Here is a 27,903-nt window from a genome sequence, read left to right on the forward strand (position 1 = left end):
GTGGCACGGCCTCTACTTGGCGTGGAGAAGGTCACAAGTTCTACCCCCAGCATCTCCAGCTAAAAAGACTGGGTAGCAGGTGTTGCGGAAGACCTCCACCTGAAACCCCGGGAAGCCACTGAGCAACCAGTCCTGATGCCGACAGGCCAGCTGTCTATCTCAGCATAAGGAAGCTTTACACACATGGACCGCAGCGTGCCCCGCCCCCTCTCCAATGGATGGGCACAAGGCCGGCCGTTGGTAATTGGTAGGCTTTATTTATATATAGAATCAACATCTGTGTAAAGATCAAAGTCCTGGGTGGAACCAGGGCCCCCCTCGCAGCAAGGGGAGGGCACGGCAGGGAGCTTGGGGCGGGGGGTGGGCTGGCTGGCTGGCTGGCTGCAGAAGGGGAGAGTGATGGAGGTGCCAGGGCACTGTTCTTCCTTCCTGGCACGCCAAAATCATCCAAGGGAGCTCCTGGGGCAGTAGTCCAACCAACGAACCAGGGGAAAAGCTTCAGTGTTGCACGTGAAGAATTTTGCCCTGCTCTGGGGAAGTAGCTGTTTAGGAGTTGCCCTGCCCCCTTCACTGCCCCACTCCAGGAGCACTCCACAACTCCTCCAGGCATCCGCTGCTCCCAAATGGAGACCACAGAGGCTGACGGTGTGTTTGTACGAGTTCTTATTGTGGGCTGTGAGCTCAGCATAACCACTAGGAGGAAAGAAGCCAGCCAGCCAGCCCCCATGCAAAAAGGGGCATCACCCGCTCACTCGCCCCTGCCCCCAGTCAACATAAGGATCTTGGTAGCAGCTCCAGGCATCTTGGCTTGCTCTGTTCTTCGCTCTGCCAGTCGCAGGCAGGCAGACAGGAACCTCACAGGTCAAGCAGCTCCCATTCACTCCAAGGGCTCAGGCAGCCAACCTGTTTCCTGCGATCTTTCCCGTCCAGGTGCTTCTAGCAGACGCCCCCGGGGGGCTCAGAAAGATACGCTGCAGCCCAGCTGCGGACTGGCTCTCAGGCCTGGGCCCAGGTCCTCAGTGCGTTTTCAGGGGGGCCTTATGGAAGAGATAGATGGGGCGCTGGAATCCTGTGGAGAGAGCCCAGACGAGCAGTCAGTGGGAAGGACCCCTAAACTCAGCCCACGGGGCCCATCATGGGGGTCTGCCACTGCTGTGATCAGAGGAGGCAATTCTGTGCAAAACGGGCCAGAGGGAGGACGCCTCGTCAGCACGCCTTGGGGGTCTGGTCAGCAAAGAGACCCCTGCTGCTACTCCTAACACAGGGGTGGGCAATTATTTTTTCCATGGGGTCCCATAAGAAACAGAAAATATTGTGGAGGGCCGGGCCAAAAAGCAGGGGGGCGAGGCGCTTTTGAAAGCCCCACAGAAGCTGGCAGCCAAGGCAACCGGCTTCTGCAGGGTTTTCAAAGACGCCTCGCTCCCCAGCACAGAAGGGAGGCCAGTCAGGGTCATCCGGCGGGCCAGATGTGGCCCTCGGGCCGTATAATGCCCAGGTCTGTCCTAACAGATCTCAGAAAATGGAAAGGTGAAACCCTAAGTACTATCAAACAGAACAAAACACTCTCCAAGAGCGTTTTGTCTGACCTTAACTTGCCATAATAGTGTGCTGCAGCACTGGGGAGACAGCATGTAGCAGTATAAAAACAGGTCATGAGCGCTGGGGGTTTCTTTTGGTTTTTTTTAAAGGGTTCCTTGGAACAGCCCAGCCAGGATGCTGAGGCCCTCCGCTGGGTTCGTGTTCACGGTTCTATAGTGGGGTAGCCATCTTGCCTCCTGCTGGCGCTGAACAGCTGGGTCTCATCCAGCCACAGCCCTCTCCATCCGACCTTCGCTAGCTCAGTCTGAGATCAAACCCGCTTCTCCAGACTGGAGTCCACATCTCTGAACCCCAATTCAATAAGCCTTCATTGGCATATACACGATAGTATAAAAATACAGTTCCAGTTAAAAAGTGAATAGTAAAAAACTATCTCTGAACCCCACTGTATGGCGCTGGCTCTTGGAGGCATTTGACTGGCCCAGTGGTCTGCAACCTGTGGCTCTCCAGATGTTCATGGACTACAATTCCTACCTCCTGATTTGGCCATGCTGGCAGGGGCTGATGGGAATTGTAGTCCATGAACAGCTGGAGAGCCACAGGTTGCAGACCGCTGGACTGGCCCCATTTCAACAGTCTCAAGTTTGCTTGGCCTTCTGGGTCAGTCTTCATGCTTCCTACACACTCCCCCTGGCTTGACCTGGACGGCTGAGGCCAGCCTGCTCACACCACATCTGGGAAGCTAAGCAGCTTCAGCCCTGGTTAGGATTTAGATGGGAGACCACCAAGGAAATCAAGGGCGGGCAACGGCAAAGCCCCTCTGCTCACCCCTTGCCCTTGGGAACCCTCTGAGGTCGGCCAAAGTTGGCTGCAGCTTGTCAGCCCTTTAGGCACACAGCCTGGTTTGTGCAAAAATGACTGGGGAGCCAGGGGCATCACTCTGCCTTCACCCCCCCCCCCAAGCCCACCTGACAGACTCCAACCTGACCTGCCCCACTTGCCTTTGGAGGTGTGCCTGGGCGTGGCCACCAATTCATAGCTGGAAAAGCCCACATCAGGTGAAGTCAGGTAGGAGGGGAACTGGTCCGGCTTCAGCTTGATGCGGTGAAAGTTCTTGCATGTTGTTTCCTGGGAGGGGGAGGGAGGAATAAAACACCTGGTCAGCAAGGCCCTCACGTTCCCACATTGGCAATCAGCTGGGCATGCTCAAGCATGACCTTCAACCAAGCAGGCAAGGTCAGAGCCCCCCAGCATCCTAGTCAGAGGCTGGACCAGGAAATATCACGAAAGCAGCCCCCATCAGAGTGGGCAGTGCCCGCAATGGATGCTGCTGCTGGCCGCCTCCCCCGCCTCTGCGACTAGCAGCATCTCTCACGGAGATCTCTGCCCTCCTACATGGGCGCCCAGCCGAACAAACCACCCCAGCTGGCTCTGCCTCTAAGGCTACTCCTCTGAAAACGAGCAGCCACAGAAAGCCAGCTGGCCACCCCCTGCAGGCTCCGCAGCCAGGGAAGGCCAGCCTGCCACTCACCGTCAGGTTCTTCCTCTTGCCATAGGAGGCCCAAGCTTGGGGCTCCAGCAGAAGGATGCCACCGGGCCGCAGGTGGCGGAAGAGGCGCTTGAAGAGGCGCTTGAGGCCCTCGTCCCCCCAGTTGAGGTGCACCCACTTGGTGAGGCTGAGGCAGAGGATCACGTCGTACTCCGGCTTCTGAGCCTCCAGCAGCTCGTCACGTTCCAGGACGTAGTTGCCCTGTGGGGGGAGGCAAGGAGCATTGAAAGGGGGGCGGACGGCACCAACTGGCTCAGAGCAATCCTAAAGTCAGTCACACACACACACCCACACCACTGAGGCCAGGCAGCCAGCTTCTGCTAGAGGCCGCTCAAGCTGCTGTGCCAAAGCCAGACCGATCCTAGCCCAGTAGAAAAGCAGATAAGCTGGGAAGATTCTAGCATCCCAGGCCAAGGGGGTGGAGAGAGAGAAGGGTGGAAGTGCAGGGGGTTCCAAGGCCAGTGGAGCGAGAGGTGGGGCTGGCATGGAAGGGGGTGGGGGGGTGGGAAAGCCTGCACAGCTGAAAACTGCCCCCCCCGGCTTTATTCCAAATTCCGCCCTTTCCACCCCCACCCAGTGGATGTGATCCCTGCAGTGCCTCTCAAGTCAACCTCTCCCAAATGCACTGGCAAGATGCCGCTTTCTGCGCCCGCTGGGACTGTGCTCTTTGGCAGCAGCTGCCCATCCGCCTGAGGGCAGGGGTGCGCCTGGTACCCTGGAATCCAAAGCATTCCTGCAAAGTGCAAAAGCTCTTCCGGGTCTGGTAAGAGCTCCTTTCGGTGGGGCTCCTGCTCCTGCTGTTCATGCTCTCAGAGGCTCTGCCAGGAGCCACGAAGGGCGAAGGGACAGGAAGGCCCACCTGCAGCCAGGCTGCTTTGGCTCCTCTGCTGCAAGTGTGGAGCTGCAGGCATCCTCCGCATGGATTGCTGCACCTGGCCAGCACAAGACTCCTCCGCATGGATACGCTGCCGGAAGCCAAGGGACCACTGGCTGCTACCTCCCCCACTGCCAGCCTCTTTCAGGCCTTTCCGCCACCCTCCTTGCTTTAATCCAGCCAGGTGGCTGAGAAAGGAGGCACAACGCCCTCCACAGGTACTAACCAAGATCATTTTAACTGGGGGTGGGAAGACTCCGGCTTCCCTTGCAGGCCAGGCACGCAGGATGCTGATGGCCAGGCCCTCTCTGAGCTGCCAGGATTTGGAAAGCAGGAACCCATTTGAGACAAACCACGTCCCCCTCCCCAAGGTGGACAACTACTCCTCTCCACCTGCACCCGGCTGGCTGCCTAAAACCATTCCCCTCCCACGCAACACCACACCGAGGCTCAGATGGCCACAGACTGCTCCTCAACCTCCCGTGGTTCATGCCTCCCCTGCAACCCGGCGAGAAGACAAGCAAAGCACCTGGCGGGGGTGGGGCAACAGAAAGCCAGGAAATGCCCAGCAACAATTGTCAGCAGAACCAGGGGTCCCAGTGGAAAGCAGGACTTTCCAAGGCAAGCAGCTCTTCTGGGTCGTCCCGGCTCCCAAGGCAGCCATACTGATCCTCTAGTCCTGTGGAAAGAATGCCTCTGCTCCCTTGAGGGCTGCTCAGCTGAGCTGCCACCCCCACCCCCAGATCCCTGTCTTCCCCCAGCACTGGGACACCCATCTCTCAGTTCTCCAGAGCCAAACATCCGGGAGAGTGACCCCAAAGACCCAGGCCTCCTCCCGCCTAAGGAAGTGGGGACCCCCCTCCCCCCAAGAAAAACCAGCCAACCCTTTCCTTTCACAGCTACCAGAGGATAGTTGGGTGGTTGTGCAGCAGAAGAGCTGGAATCGAGTCCAGCAGCACCTCAGGAAACCAACAGGACTATTATTCAGGGTTTGTTCAGGCAAGAAGTTCTGACTCTCAGCAGCCCCCACCCTGAAAATCTTGTTGGGTCTTTCAAGGTTCTATTGGACTTGCGATCTGGACGATCAGCACTGATCTTCTACTCTTCCCAGCTTAGATGGGCATTAAACAGAAGACACAGGCTAACTCCTCCCATATAAGTCCTCCTCCTCCTCAGAGGGGCAGGGCTGCACATGTAGATAAGGCAGCGGCTGAGGCCCACTCAGGGTCCCGGCTTTCAAGAGCCCAGGAGCTGAAAAGTGGCTGAGAAAGGAGGCACAACACCCTCCACAGGTACAAACTAAGAGCCAGTAAGAAACAGGCAGGCCCAAGAACCCCTCCGCTGGAGCTACATCCCGCCCCAGTTAAGCCAGCGGAGCAGGTCGTGGACTCCTGCAGGCGCCCAAACTTCTGCAGAGGCTGCTGCCCCTTCTCTGCCTGACCTTGACAAAGATCACGTTGTTGGGGAAGACGGCAGCATCTGACCCGTCCTGGGGCACCCTTGGCGCAGCGATGGGCCCTCGGCTGGCCGTGAGAGACACAGGGAAGGTCTTCTTGGCGAGGCTGGCCCCCCCGCCGCCCTGCTGCTGCTGCTCCTGGATCTCCTCGGACAGGTAGTGCCGGATGTTCTGGCGCGCCGAGTGGATCAGCGCCCCATCAATGTCCACGCCAACCATCCTGCGGGGAGCCCACTTCTTGGCCACGGTCAGAGTGAGGTGCCCCACGTTGCAACCCACATCCAGGACCTCCTTCCCCTGGAACCACTCGGGCCTCATCGCCCGCAGCCGCGAGTCCTCACAGTCAGGGTTGCGGTAGCCGTAATATTTGCAATAGTTGCCGTACTGGAACTTGCGATGCGACCGCCACCGAGGTTGCTGGGTGGAAAGAGGCAGCTGGTGCCGGCACCCGGGTGCGGTCCGTCCCCTGTCCGGGCTGTTCCGGTAAGGCGCTTCGCTGGCCACAGCTGCCCCCTGGTGCTTGGCCCCTGCTGCCCCCTCCGACTTGCTGCAAGTCCTGCGCCTCTTGCGGTGGTGGTGGTGGCTGCGGCTACCACCCCCCGCAGAAGAGGCCGCAAAAGCACCAGAGGGGGTGATGCCACCAGAGCCCTGCTGGCCGCCTCCACTGCCCGGCAGCAAGGGGGACACCACCTCGTCCCGGCAGTTGATGGCCGTGTTGAGTTCGTAGGGCTGTGGGGTGGCCCCGTTGACTGCCTTCTGGCACGACTTGCATGAGGGGGCAGCCTTCACCGCCTCGGCGTTGCTGGCTGCCCGCTGTGCCCCCCGGTGGCGGTGCCGCTTGCGCCCTGTTTTGACTGGCGAGGCCAGCACCGGGGGATCGTCCTGGGCATTGTTCAGGCTCAAGGGGTCAGTGATGTCCTTGGGGATGAGAATCTCCACGGGGTCGCGGCCCTTGGCCGGCAGGGGCGACGACTTGGGGGTCTCGGCATTGAGGGCCTGGTTCACCTCCTCGTCCAGCAGGCTGTTGAGGTTGAGTGGGTCGAAGATGTTGCCCCCCAGGAGGAACTCCGACGGGAGGACAGGGTCGCAGTCCGAGTTGACCCGGCGGCGCCGCTTGAAGGCGGGGTGCTTGAAGCCACCCACGTGACAGCTGTTGCGCCTCTTGCCCCCGCCGGGGGGCTTCTGGTGGGGCTGGAAGCCGTTACGGGGCCGCTGCAGCTCGGCCACGCTGTCCTCCGCCTCCGCCGCCCCCTGGTGCGCCTGCGCGAGAGGCTCATCCCCGCGGCCGCTCTCGCCACCCTCCGCCGCCGCGTCCCCCTGACGGAGCCGCACCGGGGACGCCTCCACGCCGCCCCCTCTGGGCGGCGGCTTGAGGGGCGGCGGTGGGGCCGGGACGAGGAAGGTCTCCTTGTCCGTGGCCATCTCCAGCATGCCTCGCGCGCACCGGGGCTCCTCCGCCCGCGCCCGCCGCCTCAACCGCTGCTCGAAGCGCTCGCCGCTCCCCCCCGCCCCACCCCGGCCCCTTCCTACGCGTGCGCCGTAGGGCTCCTTCTTTCTGCGCAGGCCCGGTGCTTCCCAGCGCGCAACCGCAGTGCTCCGGTGTCAGTCAGGTTTCAACGCCCATGCGCAGACGCGCTCGTCTATAACCGTCGACTACGCCTCCCCTCCCGGCGCATGCGCAAGCCCAAAGGCTGCTAGAGGAGCAACGCTTCGCGCCTCCTGCCTTCCCGCGATGGCTCGCGTCCCCCTCGACTGGGAGTTATATATGCGGTGGGCGGGTTCCCAAAAGGCCTCGCCTCCCTCCCTCAAAAGAGGCCAATCGGAATTCGGTATTATGGCCACCCTCGTGGAATTAAAACCAATCGCGGTCTTTCCTACGGAGAGCTCTAGAAGCCGCCTCCCCTCTCTTCCTCCCGCCTCCTCGCTTCCATTTCAGCCAGTAGATGAATAGATTTAGAATGACTGGAGCCAATTCAATCGCAGCAGTTTTTCTCCAGAGGGCGGTTGAGGGTCCTCGCCTTTCCCGGGTAGTCTGTGCTAAGCGCCTGCGTCAGTATTTTCCTGTCGCCAAAATAACCATAAAAGGATTAAATGAGTACCATTTGCCTACCTAGATCCATTAATAAAAGTTTTCGAAATAGAGCGGACGCTGAAAGTTGTGGAAAAAATATGTTTCCAAACGCTAGCGACTGTTTTTTTCCAGGCACTGACTTAGTCTCCTCAGAGAACGCCTGAGAATAAAACGTTGCGGGTTTCTAAGGTTTACAGAGACCTTTCCACAAAGGGCTCGGGCTGAAGGGAGAGATTATTGTGAATCGGTGCACCGAACCTTTTGTGTACACAGAAGTAAACACATTTAATGCTTAATAGCCTTTCAATACGGACAGTTGTCAGCGATCACGTGACACCAAATGTCCCTCGCAAACTTGTCTTGCGCTAGTGGCACTGGGACTTGTAGTTTCAAAGGGCGCCATCCCTGAACTTTGCGCCTGCGCGGAAGAATTTTGACTGGCCAAAAGTGGGAAGGCTAGATCAACGCGCATGCGTGCTTTCTGTGTAAACAAATAGCTTCCTCAGTCCCGTGGTGGAGGAATTACACAAAATGGCTCTGCGATTTGTTCAAAAGAGGCTACTCTAATAGCTCAACCAGTTTTCAGCGATTCTGAGCATGTGCCAAGTGCTCTCCCAAACCTGATAGAAGGAGGTATCGAACTTTCAGAAAAAGGGTGGAAAACTTCCCTTGACAAGTCCTTCTTGCTAATAACAAAACCCTTCTGGTTAGCAATAATATCTAGCATATATCAAAGCGCTTTTGCTCTTCAAAAGGTTTCACGCACATTGTCTTGCTGGAAACTGTGCAACCCATGTCCCTGTAGTCCAAATGAGGACCTGAGGCAGGGAGGGACAGTATCTTTCCTAAGGCCATCTAAATGCATTTGTGGTAGAGAAGAGATGTGAAAAGGACTACCAGGTCACAGCTTCCTCCTTGGCAACACCAACTCTGCACAGTAATGAGCAGCAGAGACAGGATCTTTTTTTGTGGTAGACCCAAGGGTAATATTCTTCCTCCAGTCCTTCACGGAAAAAAGCTATCCTCTGATGGAGGATTGGTTGAATATTTGATTACCCTCCAAAGGAAGAGCTGATATTGCCTTGCAGCTGTCTCTGATAAATCTTGCCTCTTCCACAAACCGTTCAGCTGCACGTTTTCAATATCTTTCAGCAAAGCGGAAGCCAAGATCCTGTCAGGCAACAGTTTTTCTACAAAGGAGATAATGTTCAGGAAGTCCTTTGAACTGTGAACACAGTTTGCAACAGTGTTGTTATTTAATGGACAAAAACAAAAATGCTCTTAAATTGTCCTATCTTCGATCACTGTCCAAAGGCTGTCTTCTGGCTATCACATTGCCCAGCTTTGCCTTTTGCCAGTGTGTAGTTAATCACAAATATGGAGCAAAACAGTAGGTCATGCACCACAAGGGATTCAGGCATGAATGGTGGAGATCTGCCCCACCTCCGCCTCCCACCATGAAGGACCTGAAGTACAGGCAGATGGGCCAATGTGGGTGGCCAGGTCCAGAGCAAGCTGAACGAAGTTCAGGCCCAGAGCAAGCTGGACAGCTCCTTATGCATGGTCCAGGCTTGGTTGCCACTTGATTCAGCAAACTCCCAAGCTGAGCCCTGCAGAATTTATCTACTTCATTTGTGCAGACTTTCTCCCCAGTGGAGATCCAAATCAGCTTACTTCATTCTCCCCTCCTCCATTTTATCCTGACAACAACCCAGCCAGGGAGGTTTAGGCTGAGCGCATGGGACTGCACCAAAGTCATCCACTGAGTTTCTATGGCAGAGCAGGGATTCAAATCTAGGTCTTCCAGATTCCTAGGCCCACACTCTAGTTGCTACACACACCGCCTCTTAAAGGATGACCACACTTGCCCCTGCATCCCAAGAACCCTTTGTGGAAACACACAAAAAGGGGGTTGTGGATTTTTGCTGAGATTAGATTTTGTTGGTTCACATATTTGCATTTTCTGCACTATGTGTTTTCATTTCTGCCCTGGAGGGCTTTTTCCCCTCAGGCAAGAGGGAAATGCACAAAAATGTGTTTGAATAAATAAATACTCCCCTGCATTCCCATGCATGCATTCCAAGGTTACTTTTCATTACTTTCCTAAGGCCAGAAAATCCCCAGCCCCACTCTCAAATGGTATAAGTAAACAATGAAAGCACTTTGCGCATGCCCAGAGTCTGTTGTCCCTCTGAGAGGGGTGGGGCTGAGGCCTGGTCCACGACGGGAGGCAGCCGCCTGGAGTAAACACCACGGAGGGGCGGGCACCCTCCGCCTGCAATGCCAGTGCGCATGTCTGTCGTGCAGCTTCGCTCCGAACCTTTGCGCATGCGTCGTGTGTACCTTGCCAGCCCTGAGTCATCCGTCGCCCCTGGGCAGCGGGACTGGCAAGGGGGAGAGGCGGGGGCGCATGCGCAGCTCGCGTTTTCTCCTCCAGCGCGCGGGTTAGGGGAGGCGCAAAAGTGGCGGGGACGCGAAGGGGGGAAAAAAGGCGCCAAAAGCCCAAGCGGGAAACGAGCCTTTGCCTCAGTCTTTGAATGCTTTTTACTCTCGTGAGGCAATTAAACAAGAGGTCCAGTTTGGGTTTAAACAGCGAGTGAGCGACGAATAATCCAACAGGCCCCTTTTTTTTACCTCATTAAAAAAAAAGCTGAGGTAAAATCCTTCTGTCAAGATGAAAGGCATGATTTGTGGGACAAAAACACGTCGTTTTTACTTTGGTGGGCAAGGAAGCGCTGGTGCTGCCAGTCTCATCCTATGAAGTGCTTTCTGGGAATCAAGCCTCAGCCCCACTGAATAAAACGAGACTTACTTAAAAGTAGGGTAATTTGGTTAGCTGTGGTGGGTTTTCCAGGCTGCGTGGCCGTGGTCTGGTAGTTTTTGCTCCTAACGTGTTGCCTGCGTCAATGGCTGGCATCTCCGGAGGCATGTCAGATATGGGCAGGTGGTAACAGCAAAAACTACCAGGCCACGGCCACGTAGCCTGGAAAACCCACCACAGCCGGCCGATTCGGGCCACTAAAGCCTTGGACAGACCTGCTGTGTAGGTTTGCTCCCTGTGGTTTCTTAGGCCCCTTCCGCACACGCAAAATAATGTGTTTTCAAACCACTTTCACAACTGATTGCTAGTGGATTTTGCTATTCCGCACAGCTTCAAAGAGCACTGAAAGCAGTTTGAAAGTGCATTATTCTGCATGTGCGGAATGAGCCTTTATACCTTTCCAGAAAGGGACAATTGCAGTCCTGAACAAAAGCAATGGGGCATCATCTGGACACACCTGGCCTCATGTTCAACGAGGGGAAGCCGCCCTTTGAGGCAAAGCCAACAAAACAGGTTGGCAAAGGGGAGCCCAGGTTGACATGCTTTGGACAGGTCCCAGCCAAAATCTCAATTTTTAACTGCCTGCCACCATGGATTTCTTTTTTTAAAATTTTTTATTGTATCATTTGAATATTCCATTTTATATTAATACTCTTCTTCATTCATTTTCAAACAATACGTTTTCCCCTCCCCCCTGTATTTTCTTCATAATTTTATCAAACAAACAGCAGTAAGTTCATTCTTTGTAATCTCTTCTCCCATTTCTCCTCATTGACTCCAGCTTCTTTCATCCAGTCCGCATATATTGTCCATATCTTCAAAATTTCGCTCTGTTTATCTTGCCCTTTTTTGTTATTATATCGAATATATATTATATTATATATTATATTGTATATTTTTGTTATTATATCGAAAATATCCAGTGTCACTTGCTCCCAGATGTATTCCAACCATTTCTGGATTGTCCATTTTTTCTTTTCTTTCCAGCCTAAAGCTATTGTTGCATGTGCTGCTTGGATCATTATTTTATACATATAGCTATATTTTTAATCTACCTTTCTATCCTCCGTTACACCCACCTGCCCATCATTATGTTACCACCTGCCCATCATTATTTATCCCAATATTAATCTTCATCAGTTTCTCGATACATTACGGTTGTCCAAAATTTTTTCACTTCTATACATTCCGTCCCACCATGGATTTCTGATGCAAGTGAAGTCCAAATGTTTCAGTCACCCCTACTGAAAAAAAATCAGATTTCAAAGTGCTTTCAGTATGACTGGATCATGCCCATTTCATCTAGAGCCGGCTTTCAGGGATCCCTGAAATTGCTTCATTTATACTCTCCCAGTCTTCATCTTCTCAAGGACCATTACAGTTTTGTTTTTAAGGAAATGTGCTTCTTTATTGCTTGTTCTCTTTTTCTCTCTCCCCTTCTTTATAAAAAAAGTTAGGTTGGAAACAAATACAAAGTTGGATTGGACTGGAAACAAATACCTCCAAAACACACAGGTTGATAATGGCAAGTCAGAACAGCGGTAAGCTCAGCTTGTACTCTATTTATGTCAAAGGAAGTACAGGGAGGGGCTCTTGTTTCACTTGGGCTTCTTATCAATGCAATCCTGCAATGCACAGACCAGCCGTTTTCTCGCTTTAAGTAAATTTCTCAAGGAAATAAGAACGTTCTGTTTAGTCCCTTAAGGATTCTAAATGAGCAATGGAGAAATAGCTGTGCCTTTGTTCCCCTCCTTTTTAAAAAAGCAGGCTGGATATGAGCACACCAATGGTAGGGAGAGGGGCTGCATTTCTGTATTTCAGCACAGTTCCTGCTGTCCCAAGGCTGTGACTGAAAATCCTTAATTTTACTTCTTTCAAAAGAAGGCAAGGGAAATTGACAAGAATAATTCACAATGCTGTGAGGGGGAGAGAGGGGACCCACATCCAAACAATTCACTAATTAATAAATGATGTTTTCTGTGTATTGTCGAAGGCTTTCGGTGCCAGAATCACTGGAGTGTTGTGGGACTGCTGGAACACGGCCATACTACTGGAACACGGCCATACAGCCCAGAAACCCCACAACACTCCGATGTTTTCTGTGATTTCAGAACTCCAGAAGGTGTCAAAGAGACTCTTTGCCCCTCCATTAATTAAATCCAAAACTGCCTTTGCTCAAGGGGAACAAAAGCCTCACAGGAAACAAGAAGACGACCGGGCAAATGCTGTTCCTCTGAACCACACATCAGGCAATGGACCTGCAGCCAAACTCAAAAGAGCACATTGTCCAAAGGTCTGTACGAAAGATCAAGATAAGAAGCAGACTAAAGTAGAAGAGGAAGTAAAGCAGAAGAAGCAACGAGACATTACCAAGAAGGAAGGAGGAAAGGTAGATTTGGCTCCTTGAGTTTGTAGTGGCAATGAGGAATTGTGGACGAGCAGGGAAATACATCCAGTTCTCCAGATAAGAATCTACCATTCATGTAGAGGAGTGGGAAAACCTGGTTCTCCAGATCAGAGTCCACCACTCTTAACCACTACACCATCTGACTCTCTGACCTTGATGGACCAAAGATCTGATTCAGTAGAAGGCAACTTTGTGTGTTCCCTGTAGTTTTTCTTCTGCCCATGGGACTGCCAGTTCAGCTCAGCAGCAGCAAGGGAGCTTAGCAGTGGTGGATTTCCCACACTTGCTCTGCCAGGCTGCCATTCCCCCTTTTGCCACTAGAGGCTTCTTCCATTTTTCTTTTTCTTTTTAAACCAACCATGGCTAGATAGTGATACCATTTCAATACAATCTGTTAAGTTCTCTGAATTCCCAGGGTTTTTAAAAAAGTCCCTAGACCCCTTTGTTCTGGAGAAAGAATTTTAAAAAGGTATATCTGGATAACAAGAAGAGTTGGAGGCTTAGTTTTCTTTAAAAAATGAAATCTAGAATTTAGAGGATGTAATAGGTAAATTGTTATAACTATCTAGCTATTGCTGGGAGAGGCACTCCCCCCCCAAAAAAAACCCCTCCAGTGGTGGCCTGGAAGGGGAAATGCCAGCTGTTGGGTGACAGGGCAGGAAAATGGTGGCCAAGTGGGTGACCCCTTTTGAAGTGCAGAAGGCAAATGTGCTTTGGTATTTGAGAACCTATGGAGGAAAGCATGGGAAGAGATGGATGAGCTGTGGTGTCGTGTGGGCATTTAGAACTCATCCATTGCCTTTGGGAGCCAAGTCAGAGCAGAAATTCCCTGTAGAAGTCCTCTGCGTGATGGACAGAGGATATCTGTGCCTCAGGGACCACCTTTGCTCTTAAGTGTCCTTGGTGTTTGTTTCTTCTCAAGGGAAAGTTTAGAAATGTCTTGTTTGAGAAGACATAGAGGAAAAGCCACAGCTCATGAATGTCTCTCTTTTCTTGAGAGACAGTCGCACTTAAAGCCCTCAGTAGTTCTAATTCTCCACCCACACACACACACCATGATATTTTGCATGATAGTGGATATTGTTTCTTTTAATTACTCACCATCTTGCATCAGATGTTCAACAGGGCCTCTCCAGCAGAAATTAAATAACAGTCATGAAAAAAGCAAGTAGTATGCTGCCCAGGCATGAATGAACTTAACTAATGTGTGGAAATAACTTGGGGCTAAGAGAGAATGCAGCCATGATAAACAATTAGACAAAACTTCTCCTGGGGGAGAGGATGAAACTCTATTGCACTGAAAGAGCCCCATTACACTGTCCTTATCTTTCAGCTATGTATTTGTGTAAGCCACCGCTGCTGGCTCGGGCCCTGTATTTACTGCCTGATCTAGTTGCTGCAGGCTTGTTGTAACTGACCTATTTTTTCATCTTTTGACAGGAAAGCAGTTGCCTCAAGGACTCCGTGTTTGAAGAGGTTGTTGAGAGTGTGCTTAAGAAGTCTTTGGAGGAGTGCATGGGTATGTGGTAGAGGCAACTTGAGAATGGGCAAGAGTGCTTCTCAAGAAAATAAGTTCTTTGCTCACATAGTAATTCAGTTGTGGAGTTCTCTGCCTCTAGTTTAGATGGCTTTGAAAAGAAATTAAATGGATTCAGTGAACAGGATAAGTCTGTCAATGGCTGTTAGCCCTGGTGGCTCAATTGATCACCATGTTCAAATAGGCATAAGAACATAAAAAGAGCCCTGCGGGATCTGACCAATAGTCCATCTAGTTCAGCATTCTCTTACACACACCAGCTGACCAGTGACTCTGGAAGGCCAGCAACAGGGCATAGTGGCTGAGGTTTTCCCCTGATTGTTGCCTTCTGGCACTGGGATTCAGAGGCTGACTGCCTCTGAATGAGCAAGTTCCCTTTAGTCGCCATGTCTACTCGCCACTGAAAGTACTATCCACGTGACAGTACTGTTCTGAATTCTAGTGCTCTGGGGGGTCAGGAGGGGAAAGAGGATTTTGTACCCTCCTGAAAGGACTTCTGCGAACATCTGGCTGGCCATGGTGTAAAAAAAGATACTGGAGTAGATGGGACATAGTTCTGATCCAGCACAACCAACAGCTGCTCCAGGTTCTTATGAGAGTGATAAAAAGAAACGGCAGTGTTATCAGTGAGAATTACAATCTGTGCTGTTACACAGAGCTGGTCATAATTTAATCTGTTTTTACTTTTTTGCTTGTTTTTTTAAACAAGTGGGAGGGAGCAGTCCAAGTATCTTGTACTGTCTCCATTTTCCTTCCACATGGCCCCATCATTTTAGCAGTAATTTAATATTGTGCCAGAAGAAGGCAGGAGTGGAAGATTTTAAGGGGAGGGTGGTGTTAAGAGATAGATGGTGCAGAGCTGAACATAGCCAGTTGGGCCACTTTAGCTCTTGGTATGCAAGAGCTTTGGTTCAGATACTTGATGGTATCTTGGGCAGTTGGCTTTAGACGTCTGTCAAATTTTGAAGATCATATCTAGGAAGAAGAAGAAGAGTTTGGATTTATATCCCCCCCCCCCCGCTTTCTCTCCTGCAGGAGACTCAAATGGGCTTACAATCTCCATTCCCTTCCCCCCTCCCCACAACAAACACCCTATGAGGTGGGTGGGGCTGAGGGAGCTCCAAAGAACTGTGACTACCCCAAGGTCACCCAGCTGGCGTGTGTGGGAGTGCACAGGCTAATCTGAATTCCCCAGATAAACCTCCACAGCTCAGGCGGCAGAGCTGGGAATCAAACCTGGTTCTTCCAGATTAGATACACCAGCTCTTAACGTCCTACGCCACTGCTGCCCATACCATCGCACGAACTCTTAACCTCCTATGCCACTGTTGCCCATACCATCGCACAACACAACATCAACCTTCTTTCGTTTTTCACACTTGATGAAATCATGCTTTGAAGCTTAGGTTGCAAAGCTGCTTAAATACATTTAATTTTTATTTCCAGAAGACTTTAGGAAGATAGCTCCGTCAGCTGAGGAACACAGTCTGGAAAGGTAAGTTTCTCAGATCTGTTTGTGTGTGGCGGCTGTCCTGACTCCATATTGAAGGCAGAGCACATTCAGCGCTTTTTTCCAGGCACTCACTACTGTAGTGCATACAGTGTTGGTGTGTGGTTGTTTTCTGCAGAGGACCTGACAATAAACCAAAGTGATACAAAGACACAAACCTTAAAATGAATCTGATTAGAAATTGTGAGTAACACCTGTTTCATTGATCTTTCGAGTCTGTTTTCCTTCAATCCATCATAGGGTGCAGTGAACAAAGGCTTTTTATCTTGCTTTGCAGGGATGTTGTAAATAGAGATGTGAAGGTTTGGGGGAAAAACAGGAAAAATGGGGGAGCTGAGTTTTTTTAGACCTTTTTTTCCCACATTTTCCAATGGGAAAATTGGGGGAATTAAAAAAACACTGTGAAATATCTTCTCTTGAATAAGTGAAATGCTTTTAGAGATTGTAGATAGACATACATATGCAGCCTTTATATCCAAGCTTTTCTTCCCCTTATTCTTATGAGGGGAGCAGGCAGGGCTTTCATTGCTTTTCAAATGTTGCATGCCTTCTGTTGTCCTGTTGTCCTTTTGACCTGATTTGTGGTTGACCTTGTGGTTGGCCTTTTCACTTCTTCCTCTAACCACTGTAAAACATATACCCGCATGTTGGGTAACAAGTAGTTAAAGAAGAAGTTTGTTTTTAACGCACTTTAAATTTTAAATTTGCATCCCAGTTTAAGCCTTGGGTCAAGAGGTGCTTTTTGTGGCCTCACAGAAGCAACTTGTGAAAACACCCAGATACTCCCCAGGACAGAAAAAAATTCCGCAGCCTATATGTGTATGAAATTACATTTTTGGCCTCTGGGTGGTGCTCACGTGCAGGCTATGAATATGGCCACACTTCATTCTTGACAGTTGCCAGCCTCTCCCAAGCACACCCCTGACTCCACATTACACACAACTTTGTGTGATGCTGTTTGTGCGTTTTATAGCATAGAAAAATTAGTGAGTGGCAAAAACTGAGTAGGAAAACAGTGAATGGACCGGAGAAGGTACGTAAAATTTCCCCATCCACCCCTTCGTTGCTGTAAACAGAACTTCCTAACCACTTCCCTGTTTGCGGGATTCAAAATTCAGACTAAAAACACATTTCGGGCCCTGCTACTCTCAGTGGGGAGAAGATACATCCCAGGCAAGTGGAGAAAGAGAGAGAGACATACAGTGGAGAAGGGCTAAGTGCCCCTTTCAGTGGCGTGTCTGCCTAGGGACAAGGGGTACCCCTCGCCCCCGGGCGCCACTCTTCTGGTCACGTGGTGTGCAAAATCAGCCCCCCACGTGACCAGGAAGTCCTGCTGTCTCATCGTTTTTGCGTGCCTCTACCCCGTCCGAGGCATGCAAAAATGACAAGACAGCAGCACTTCCTGCTGCCTCCAAGCACCCTCAACCCCGCCCTGGACTCCTCCCTCCCTTCCTTCCCCCCTGCCAGCTGGGCTCCCAGCCGGCAGCCGGCAGTCTCTTCTGACCTCCCCTCTGGGCAGGCCAGAAGAGACTGCAGTCCCGGCCTCGGAGACCTTACTTTATAAGCACTGAGGCTGGGGGGTGGGGCTTGGGGAGCAGGAAGGGATGGGACTTCCTGCACCCCCAGCCCCACCCCCAGCCTCAGTGCTTATAAAAGAAGGTCTCCGAGGGGTGGGACTTCCTGCACCCCCAGCCCCACCCCCAGCCGGCAGGGGGAGTCTGGGGGGAAGGTGGGCACCCTAAACCTTGCCCATGTCCATGGTGACATGGGCGAGGTCGAGGGCAGCGGGGGTGGAGCTGGGCAGGGCGGGGTGGGGGCAGAGCCTGGGGGGTGTCCTGGAGACAATTTGTCTCCGGGCACCATTTACCCCTGGTACGCCTCTGGCCCCTTTCTCTTTAAAAAAAAAATTGTATTGGGAATCCTTTCTGTGTGTTTGTCTACATATAACAATCAGCTGGGCATCTCAGGCAGAAGAGCACGAGTGCCCGTCCTTTTCTTTCTCCTGAATGCTAGGACATCCAAGAGGTGCTCACTTGGAAACATCTCTTTCCCTTGGCAGTGAAGTTGTGTTCTGAGCTGGTTCCGGTAGAAATGCAGGAGACCAAACCAAAAACCTTTAGAAGTGAGAGGAGTGATTCAGTGCTGCTCTACATGCAGCGTTCTGTCAGTGGGACTCACTCCGGACATGTAATTTAGTTCTAAAAACCTGGAGAAATGGTCAGGGGAAGAAAGGCAGATGTAATTCTTTTCTTCCTGTCCCCTCCAGGCTGTTTCCCCTGCAGGAAATCTGCACGCATGCACATGTGCATGGATTTACACATGCGCACATGTTAGAGAAAAATACTAATATCTCTCTTGTCCCTCTTGAGTCAAGCCTGGAGAGGAGGGATTTCTCAATTGTGCTCTTGGTGGGAAGCCTTGGTCCAGATAAGGCCTCCTGTGGCTATTTTTAGGGCCAAATGATAGTGCTGAAATTCTGGTCACATTTGTACCACATGCCATTTGGCCCCTCGGTTTCTCCTTGAAAATACCCCCCCCCCCCCCCGTGGCTAATTTTAATTGCTTTAAGAAGCCATGAATGTTCATCGCAGGGGAGGCTGAACTGTTCCTCGGGCTTGTGCTTTCCCTGTTTGTCTCAGAGAGAATGTGGCAGCCTCTTTCCCTACAGAGGAAGCTGTTCCAGGAGAAGCAGGCAGAGTTGAAGATGAGAAGATGCTTCTAGAAACAGAACAGCAGAAGCCTCAGCCCGGGAAGAGGAGACTCAGCAGGGCATCTCCAAAGGACAACAGTAAGAAAAGTATGTCTCTTGTGTGGAGCAGAACTCCCTGAGAAGCATCCTTCCATGGAAAGAATGGGAGTCTTGATAAGGCTTAGCACCAAGAATGTGTCAGGCCCAGGTTGGGTGGGAATCAGGGTAAGGGGGAGAGACAGCATTCCCTAGTGAGAGGGTCCATGGGGAGCAACTGTGTAGAGTGGACAGCCGCATTCTTCCCTGGGTTTAAAAACAAGTTGCTTCTGTTGACTGCTAGACAGCGCCTGGTTTCCTCCTCCAGCCGCTAGGTCCAGTGTCTCCGTCCCATCACTCCTCTGCTGTTTTTCTAAAGAGGCAACAACACACACAAAGCTTGTTTTTCTTTGTCTCCTGGCAGATGAGGACCCAGAAGCAGACAATGGGGGGCGTAAAGAAAGCCGGAAAGGAGCGCCCAAGAAAAAAGTTCAAGGCAACGCCCAGATTGTTCACCAAGAGGAAAAGCAAAAAGAGGGGGAGGAGGAGGAGGAGGCAGCAGATGAAGGAAGTTGTAGTGAGCCTCCCCACCCCACCCCCACCCCCTCCAAGGGGTTTTAGGACGGGCAGACAACATGGGTGGTGGCCAAAGACCCTGGGTGTCAGATGAACTTGGGAGCACCGAAATGCCACACAGCTGTAACCTTTCAGACAGTTCCCAGACAAAAGTCTTGTGTTCTTAGTCAGACTAAAAACAGTCTTCAGTAACTACCAATGAGAAAATAAACTCTTTGGCTGTCGTCATTATAAGATGCATGACATAAAACCTATCAGAGTTGGTGGGTTCTTCCCTTCTTCTTTAGTTGCCAGTGCCAGCAATCTAGATTTCCCATCAGATGGGCTCAGAGTTGTGAATAGCAATAAATTAACAATTAAAATTCGACAACTTTGAAATTCCCAAATGGTGGAACCCATCCATATACACACCAGTAAGGACTAGGACACCAGCATAATCTAATAACCTAGCAATCAAAAGAAAGAAGAAAGAGGAAAGGCCAACTAAGCTGGAATACCAAGGCTGCCCTCAACTATCGGCCTGGCAGAACAACTCTGTCTTGCAGGCCCTACAGAATTGTAACAGATCCTGCAGGGCCCTGGTCTCATGGGACAGAGCGTTCCACCAGGCTGGGGCGATAGCCAAAATGGATCTCCAGAAAGTTGTTATTTGCTTAGGTAACAATCTCCAAACGGGCGAGGCGGTCACACAGATATGCTGATCCCAGACCATTTAGGGCATAGGTGTCAAACTCGTGGCTCTCCAGATGTTATGGACTACAGTTCCCATCACCCCCTGCCAGCATCATGCTGTGGTCCATAACATCTGGAGAGCTGCGAGTTTGACACTTGTGATTTAGGGCTTTGAAGGACAATTCTGTGGAAAAACCTCCTCCTGAGACCTTGGACAGCTGCTGCCAGTCTCAGTAGACGACACTGACCATGAAGGACCAAGGGTTCAGTTCAGAATAAGCCAGCTTCATGTGTTCGTTTGATGCCTCTTCACACCACACCACGAGCAGCACCAAACATGCTCATTCTGCTTTTTCTGTTTCTCAACCCAGGCTGGTGCGTGGTGTGGGTTCAGTGCTCCTATCCAGCCTGTGGGAAGTGGAGGCGCATCCGCAGTGACGTAGACCCATCAGTTCTGCCTGATGACTGGACCTGCAGCCAGAACCCAGGTAAGCTACAAGGCCCATTCTTTTGCTGGCATTTGGCAGCTTCTGTTCCCCTTGGTTCATCAAGCAAGATGCGCCAGTTTTACTTCTGCCTGTTGTTTGTCCTCAGAAATCACTGTCTACCTAGATAGAAAAGATTTGACTGAGTGATAAAAGGTAGTGAGCACAACATCAAAATGGCTGCCCCGGGAGATGGAGCCAGCCACGAAATGTCAGGGGTTATGCTTGATTCTCACAGTAACTTAATCTGCACCACCAGTCAGAAGGCTTGCTGGGCGCGGCCCCCCACCCCACCCCCATGCCCTGCCCACTTCCTAAGAACATTTTGTAGGTATTGTTGGGAACCCTCAAGCAGCCCCGGCCCAGCCACACACTGGTGAATATTTACACTAAGTCAGGTCCCTTCCTTTGAATGTTTCAGAGGATTGTAGAGAGCGACCGTATTTCTCTGAACTGTGACTTATCTATTCGCAGCCGTCTTGCCCCACAACTAAGGCAAGAGGATGACAAATTATACTCTAGCAAAATAGGGACGCTAATACTAAGCTTCCTCTCACAAGCACAGGAGCAGGTCATTTGTAAAATGTAATTGTCATCGTGCCACTTCTTTGTTGCAGATCTTCAGTACAACAGCTGCAGCGTTCCTGAAGAAATGTGGTCAGAGTCTGAGAGTGAGGTGGTCTATGCAGTTTATATTCCCGGGTCGATTGTGTGGGCGAAACAATATGGATACCCGTGGTAGGGACCCCATCCCCAATTAACTCTATTCGTATTAAAATAGTATATCACTGCCCTGAACTTTGTCTGGGATTCTAAAGATGTGTGTGTGTGTGTGTGCTCTTGAGCTCCACTTAAATGAATGCCACACATTCATGTGCCAAATGAGCAAGAGGGACCTTGTGTCAGACTGAAAGGATATTTTACAGGGGGGGGCTGATATTTTACAGTGGTGGGGAGGGGGACAGTGCAGTCCTAAGCCGAGTTACACCCTTATAAGCACGTCTGCAACCTGCGGCTCTCCAGATGTTCATGGACTACAAATCCCATCAGCCCCTACCAGCATGGCCAATCTGTCAAGGATTCCACTAACAGTGTGAGAACGTGGTTCTCTGCTAAGCTGACAGATTCTGTGTTTCAGCTGAGAGCGCAAAACTATTACCTCATGCTGCCCCCCCCCCTTATTCACTATAGTGCAAATACTTGACTAAGGCCCCCCCAAAGTGATTTTATTTTGAAATTTCCCAGTTCCACTCTACTGTAATCAGATCTACAGTTCCCAGTCAAATGGCTCCCTGCAGTCTATGCTATTGCTTATCCTTGCTGAAACACTCAGCCACAGTATCCAAGCTTTCTCAGCACCTTTGCCAGTGCAGCAGCTGCCGGCTTTTGATGGAAAACTGGCCAAGAATGGGGCCTCTGGTCCACAGAAAGGGAAATTCCAAAAGGCGGCCCTTTTAATAGATTTAAGAGATTCCACCTAAAACATCAGGAAGAACTTCCTGACGGTCAAGGCTGTTCAGATGCGGAATATGCTGCTGCCTCGGAGCGTGGTGAGGTCTCCTTCTTTGGAGATTTTTAAACAGAGGCTCAGGCTGGATGGTCACCTGTCAGGAGTGCTTTGATTGAGCATTTTTACATGGCAGGGGGTTCGACTGGATGGCTCTTGTGGTATCTTCCAACTCTACCTCACAGGGTGTTTGTTGTGGTATCTTCCAACACTTGTGGTATCTTCCAACACCTACCTCACAGGGTGTTTGTTGTGAGGGGGGAAGGGCAAGGAGATTGTAAGCCCCTTTGAGTCTCCTGCAGGAGAGAAAGGGGGGGATATAAATCCAAACTCCTCCTCCTCCTCCTCCTCCTCCTTCTTCTTCTTCTTCTATGATTCTAATAATCTGTATGCTTCTTTGATGTCCTTCATGCATCTTATGTTCTTGAAGGAGTTATTTGAAGCAGGGCAATGATATTTTACTTTTTTGTTTGGTACCTTCCATGAGGCTTACAGTTAATGGAGTACAAACAAAAAATAAAATAAAATCCAAAATTTGACACAAGGCAGAAGAGTTCAAGGCAGGGAAAAATGGGAGGGACATGTACTCATTCCCATCCCAGGGATGTAGGCTCAGGGTCAAGCTGCCTGTGACTCTGGAATTCTCTGCCTGGACTGCAGACATGCAGTTGGGCCCACAGAAGCTCAGAGGGAATACGTGGATTGGGGCCGTGGCACTCAGCTCCCCCAGGCCCCTTTCCGTAGTTGGAAATCCCCCCCTTTCCTCCAGCTGCTTTAAGCTTTAGTAGGAGAAAAGAACATAAGAAGGAGCCTGCTGGATCAGACCAGTCCACCTAGTCCAGCACTCTGCTACTCGCAGTGGCCCACCAGGTGCGTTTGGGAGCTCCCATGGTGTGTGTGGGGGGGGGGGGAGGCCTTCTGCTGCTGCTTCTGCTCCTGAGCACTTGGTCTGCTAAGGCATTTGCAACCTCAGTTCAAGGAGGATCAAGATTGGGAGCCATAGATCGACTTCTCTTCCATCAATCTGTCCAAGCCCCTTAAAAGACAGGTGTCCAAACTGTGCTGCTCTTTTGATCCTTAAATGATCAAAAAGGAAGGGCTGTGGCTCAGTGGTAGAGCCTGCGCTTGCCATGCAGAAGGTCCCGTGTTCAATTCCTGGCATCTCTAGTTAAGAGGTGATTTGAAAGGCCTCTGCCTGAGACCCTGGGGAGTGGCTGCCAGCCTGACACGACTGACCTCGATGGACTATGTTTGCCTCCAAATTTCACCACTTCACATCACTTTGCTGCAGCTTCTGTCAGACAGTCTCATTATGGAAACCCGATATCATGTGTGGCTTGACTCACTCAGTCCCGCTATGAAGAAGCCATGGTAAAGAAGCAGCAGTGGCGTAGTGGTTAAGAGCAGGTGCATTCTAATCTGGAGGAACCGGATTTGATTCCCAGCTCTGCCGCCTGAGCTGTGGAGGCTTATCTGGGGAACCATATTAGCTTGTGCACTCCAACACATGCCAGCTGGGTGACCTTAGGCTAGTCACAGCTTTTCGGAGCTCTCTCAGCCCCACCCACCTCACAGGGTGTTTGTTGTGAGGGGGGAAGGAAAAGGAGATTGTCAGCCCCTTTGAGTCTCCTATAGGAGAGAAAGGGGGGATATAAATCCAAACTCTTCTTTTTCTTCTTCTATTAGGAACAGGTTGTTTTTGTTAGTTAAAAGGTCAGCAGTTTTACATTTGAGATTTTTGGGTGTTCCCAGGTGAATGCCTTCTGGAAGATTTTTTTTTTTAACCAAAGAAGCCTTTTCTTGAAAATATACCTCCTGCGGAAAAGCTGTTATTAGAAATCAGGGCTGGTCTGGTACGTCATAATAGTGTTTTCTGCTGTTTCTCATCTGTGCCTTACAGGTGGCCTGGGATGATAGAAGCCGATCCTGACATTGGCGAATACTTCCTGTTTTCTTCTCCTAAAGATTCACTTCCTGTAAGTATTATAAACATGTTTTTTCATTAGCAGAGGACATATATTAGTAGCTGCCTCTATCCCAAAGGCAGTCATGTCTTGGCTCTGGCAAAGGGTGTCCACAAATAATGACCTTGGGTATTTGAAAAGAATCCAGGATGCTGCATGGTGAAGGGAGACGAAAACGCGATAATCCATGAAGAAGGCAGACGAAAACGCGATAATCAGCGCGAAGCGTTTGGGAAGTACAATGGAGTGGATTGAAATATATACAACTGAAAATGATGAGAAATTTGACTGCCCTTGAATTGGGACAGTATTTATAAGTAATTCAAGCCACCAATTCAGGATTTTCATTAATTGTTATGAACTTGTATTACAGTCACAACGGGTGACATTGACGCAATAATATTTACAAGATTATGGACATTGTTGGTTTAACAAATACATGATTATGGACTTGAGAGAAGGTTGTCTTGTAATAAATTACAGCATGAATTGGATTTAAAGCGGAGATATATATATGTAAGGTGGAGATATAATAGTTTGATAAGTCTAATAGCCAACAATTTGGCATACTTTACAAGTCACTAACAGGTCATATAAATTGCTTGAGCCAGCGCCTATGTGCCACGCGAGTTTGTGAATCTTATATTGTTTTGGACGTAGCACATTAATTTCATAGATTGAGGATTCAGGTCACCTACAGCAACCAAACACAGTCTATTTTATTTCCAATTGCAGTCCAAGTACCATGTGACATTTTTTGGTGACCCTGTATCCCGGGCTTGGATCTCTGCTTCTATGCTGAGGAACTTTGGTGAACCAAATGCAGAGGAAAATTGTCTGGTAAAGAGCCTTTTGTTAGTGATTGCTAATTGCAACAGAAGATGACTTGATTGGTAACCAGGCAACAGGAAGCTATGGGTGATACCTTTTGACAGCAAACACAAATCAGCAGGAGGTAACAAAGATTTGGGGATAGTGATGCCATGGCCTATGGGCACAGCTGGGAAGGAAGAGAGGTTGTGTGCATGTGTCTTGGGGGGAGATACTAGTGATAGGAGGAGTTCAGTTCCTATTTGTTCAGAAAGTCAAGAGGGTTAAACCTATGCCTGCTTGTAGTGTGCATAACCTGTGGAAAGCAACAAAGGAGTCATTTTTGTTTGGGGGCTGGGAGGACTGAGAGAAACAGTGGATCAGCCTCACTTTCTCTTTCAGTCCAAGCCCAAGAGCAAAGGAGACCCAAAGAATCTGAAAGCTGCTCAAACAATGGCTAAAGAAGCGGAACAAATAAGCATTCTGGTAGGATGACGGGCAACCGCCCTCTGCATTTGGAAATGTTACCCTTTGGCCTCTTTTTGGAGTTCTTGGGAAGCTTTTAGAACACATGGAGGAATTCTCCAAGTGAAGAGTGCTGTCCAGAGCTGCTTCATGAGAGAACAGCCCTGCTGGATCAGGCCAGTGATGGTCCATCCAGCCAACATCCTGTCTCACACAGTGGCCAACCAGTTCCTCTGGAGGCCCAACGGGGCACAGAGGCTGAGGCCTTCCCCCAATATTGTCTCTTTGCATTGGGAAGTCTGCTGGATAGCCACCGGGTAGCCACTCCTCCATGAATCTGTCTACTCTTTTAAAGCCATCTATGCTTGTGGCCACCACTACATCCTCTGGCAGCAAATTCCACATTTTAATCACTATTTCTTGCTTCTTTGAGGCTTGCGGGGAGGGGGCTGTAAAACCCCCCATTAAAGTGAGGGGAGAATATACATTCCTAGTTTGCCCCTTAGTTTGGCTTTTTACCTTTAGAACACTAGTGACAAAATTCAGTTTTTTCTCTTGAAGTTTGCCATGACGTGCTTCCGATATTTTAAAAATATTTAATGGGGAAATGGTGAGCCCTGTCCTATGGTATGACGACGAAATTCAATTGAAAACATTCTCACAGCACTATATTGGACTATCAGATCCAGTTCTCCATCAGTTTCGTTCCCTTTTGTCCTGATGGAGGTGGCACCTGAGCCTTTAGGAAGATGGACTGCAGAGATCCCCAGGGCTCTGCACGGACACTGATCTTATTTAACATTGGCATGAAGTCACTGGGGGACATAGCTGTACATGATGATGATGTTTTGATGCGCAGCATCACATTATACTGATAACACCCAGTTCTTCTCACAGACACCCAGGCCTGGCCTGCTCTGACCTCAGCCAGTGTCTGGCAGCTGCAACTGGGTGGATGAGGCAGTCAGACTGAATCTGAATCCAGACCCTTCTCATTTTGGAATGCAATCGGTCCAGGTTTTTTTTGTTGCTTTGTTTTTGTAACAGTATATTAATACCTATCTTGTTCTTCCCTTTTACTGCACCAGGAGAGAATAAGAATATTTGGATTCTGCAACCGATTCAGTGGGAAAGACCACAAAGGTATTTTGGCTTTGTTTCTTGGAGGGGCAGGAGTAACCCAAAGCTTGATAATTGTCACAGAAGCCAGAAGGCACCCAAGATGTCCCTTACAGACTCCCTGTTCTTTTGTTGCATTGAAGATCTTGACAAGATTTCAGCCTCTTTTGCTTTACTTGTGTACAGGAGAGGTTTGTTCTGTTTGATGCTAAAAATATGTTGTTTCCAGCTGGGCAACTGTGTTAGTCTGTTGCTGTTAACCTTAAAGGTTAACACTTTTATTGTGGCAAACATTTTTGCACACCCTGGGTCAAGCTCAGCCAGTAGTGTGCACTGCTTTAAGCTTTAGTAGGAGAAAAGAACATAAGAAGGAGCCAGCTGGATCAGACCAGAGTCCACCTAGTCTAGCACTCTGCTACTCGCAGTGGCCCACCAGGTGCCTTTGGGAGCACCTGTAAATATTATGTAAGCAGAGAGGCAAAAATACACAAGTGGACCCAGAAGGAACTTTGTGAGTTTCAACTGGGAATGGAACTCCAAGGTCCGACACCTTTCTATAGTTCACATGATTATTTACTGTTCATTTAGCATTGCCAAGACAAGGCTATGGAAGAGACTGGTCTTATTCAGCAGGAAAGGATCTTGCTGTGCCACACAGGGCAACCATGTGGTCCAGGGGGCGGAATCATAATTGGTTTTTGTGTTCCTTTCAAGGTCATAAGATGCCACTTGTTGTGCCAAGGTGTAAGGACGCTAAAGCCAAACAGCCCAGTTCTTGTACAGACAGCAGCCATGCTAACTTATTGCCACCTGGCCATCCTGGTGAGAAAGGCAGCTTGAACAAGGCTAAAACTTCTCAGGTGGAAGAAAATAATCTGGTGTTGAATAAGATCGCTACGAACCACGAGGAGCCAGGTGCGTTGAGGGTGTTTGGAGATGAAGAAGAGGAAAATTGTGGTAGTCAGAAAATTACTGTCTTTGTTGAGGAGAAAAATAACTCCCCTGAAGAGTTCTCCTTGGCCTTGTTTGAAGAGTAGCTCTTTGAAGGGATATAGCCTTTGGGAAAGATGGATTCTTTTCCCCATGCAGTCAGTGAGAACAAAAGTGCACAACCAGACTATTGGAGAAGATGCCAATATAATTTTACTTGAATTTAATCTTAAATCTGACTGGTTCTAAACATGGCAGCAAAACATTTGTCTTCCATTTCTTGATTAAACTGGGAACTGTGAGCATAGCCATAAACATGACAGAGAAATTCTTGCTCCAACCATGGTGCAAAAGAAAATTCAAGCAAAATTGTATTGCAGTATGGGCATTTCCTGAACATTGTGTGGTGATTTGTTAGTTCACGTAGCGAAATGTTCACCTTCAAAACGTATGGCTTTTTGGTGAAATCAAATTGTTTAACTGTTGTTTGGTTTAATTATAATTAAAGGCTACTTCTGGATTTAAGTGGGAGTCTTCTGGATCATTTCGTTTTGATTAAAACCACAGTTGAAACTGTGTGCATGCAGTTTCAGAGGGGAGCCCTTTGTAGTAAAAGAACTAGATTTGAGTTTAGAGCCATCATGAACAATTACTGTATAATATTTGATACTGTATAATATTTGACTCCTAATTTTATTTTTTCCCCTACCTAATTGTGGTGTCCCTAAATCTAACAGATTAAACTACTGGTACAGTTTACCCTTCCTCCTATAACAGACAAGGGTCGCTCATTCCCATTCCAAGGAAGGGATATGAGAGAGAGTTTGAGAGGTACATCTCGCTAGCCAACAAAGAGGTCAGCATAGGGCAGTGATGGCGAACCTAT

The 27,903-nt window shown here is 49.8% G+C and overlaps 2 protein-coding genes across 2 annotated transcripts; one reads left to right on the forward strand and one right to left on the reverse strand.

Annotated features, from left to right (window-relative positions):
• Positions 1 to 241: 241 nt before the first annotated feature.
• MEPCE (methylphosphate capping enzyme) lies at positions 242 to 7,203 on the reverse strand. Its single transcript, XM_048516966.1, has 4 exons — positions 5,404 to 7,203; positions 3,071 to 3,289; positions 2,541 to 2,667; positions 242 to 1,069 (listed from the first exon to the last, which is right to left on the reverse strand). The coding sequence occupies exons 1-4, from the start codon at positions 6,847 to 6,849 to the stop codon at positions 1,017 to 1,019; spliced, it is 1,845 nt and encodes a 614-aa protein (XP_048372923.1). The 5' UTR covers positions 6,850 to 7,203; the 3' UTR covers positions 242 to 1,016.
• ZCWPW1 (zinc finger CW-type and PWWP domain containing 1) lies at positions 7,151 to 27,537 on the forward strand. Its single transcript, XM_048516847.1, has 14 exons — positions 7,151 to 7,188; positions 9,797 to 9,933; positions 12,422 to 12,699; positions 14,158 to 14,236; positions 15,701 to 15,749; positions 18,404 to 18,561; positions 18,914 to 19,066; positions 20,109 to 20,225; positions 20,840 to 20,960; positions 23,630 to 23,705; positions 24,429 to 24,533; positions 24,906 to 24,989; positions 26,057 to 26,111; positions 26,802 to 27,537. Exons 1-14 carry the CDS (start codon positions 7,151 to 7,153, stop codon positions 27,122 to 27,124), a joined length of 1,773 nt encoding a protein of 590 aa, XP_048372804.1. The 3' UTR covers positions 27,125 to 27,537.
• The last annotated feature ends 366 nt before the right edge of the window (positions 27,538 to 27,903 follow it).

The sequence above is a fragment of the Sphaerodactylus townsendi genome, linkage group LG15, assembly GCF_021028975.2.
Source record: "Sphaerodactylus townsendi isolate TG3544 linkage group LG15, MPM_Stown_v2.3, whole genome shotgun sequence".
NCBI classification, from domain to species: Eukaryota; Metazoa; Chordata; class Lepidosauria; order Squamata; family Sphaerodactylidae; genus Sphaerodactylus; species Sphaerodactylus townsendi.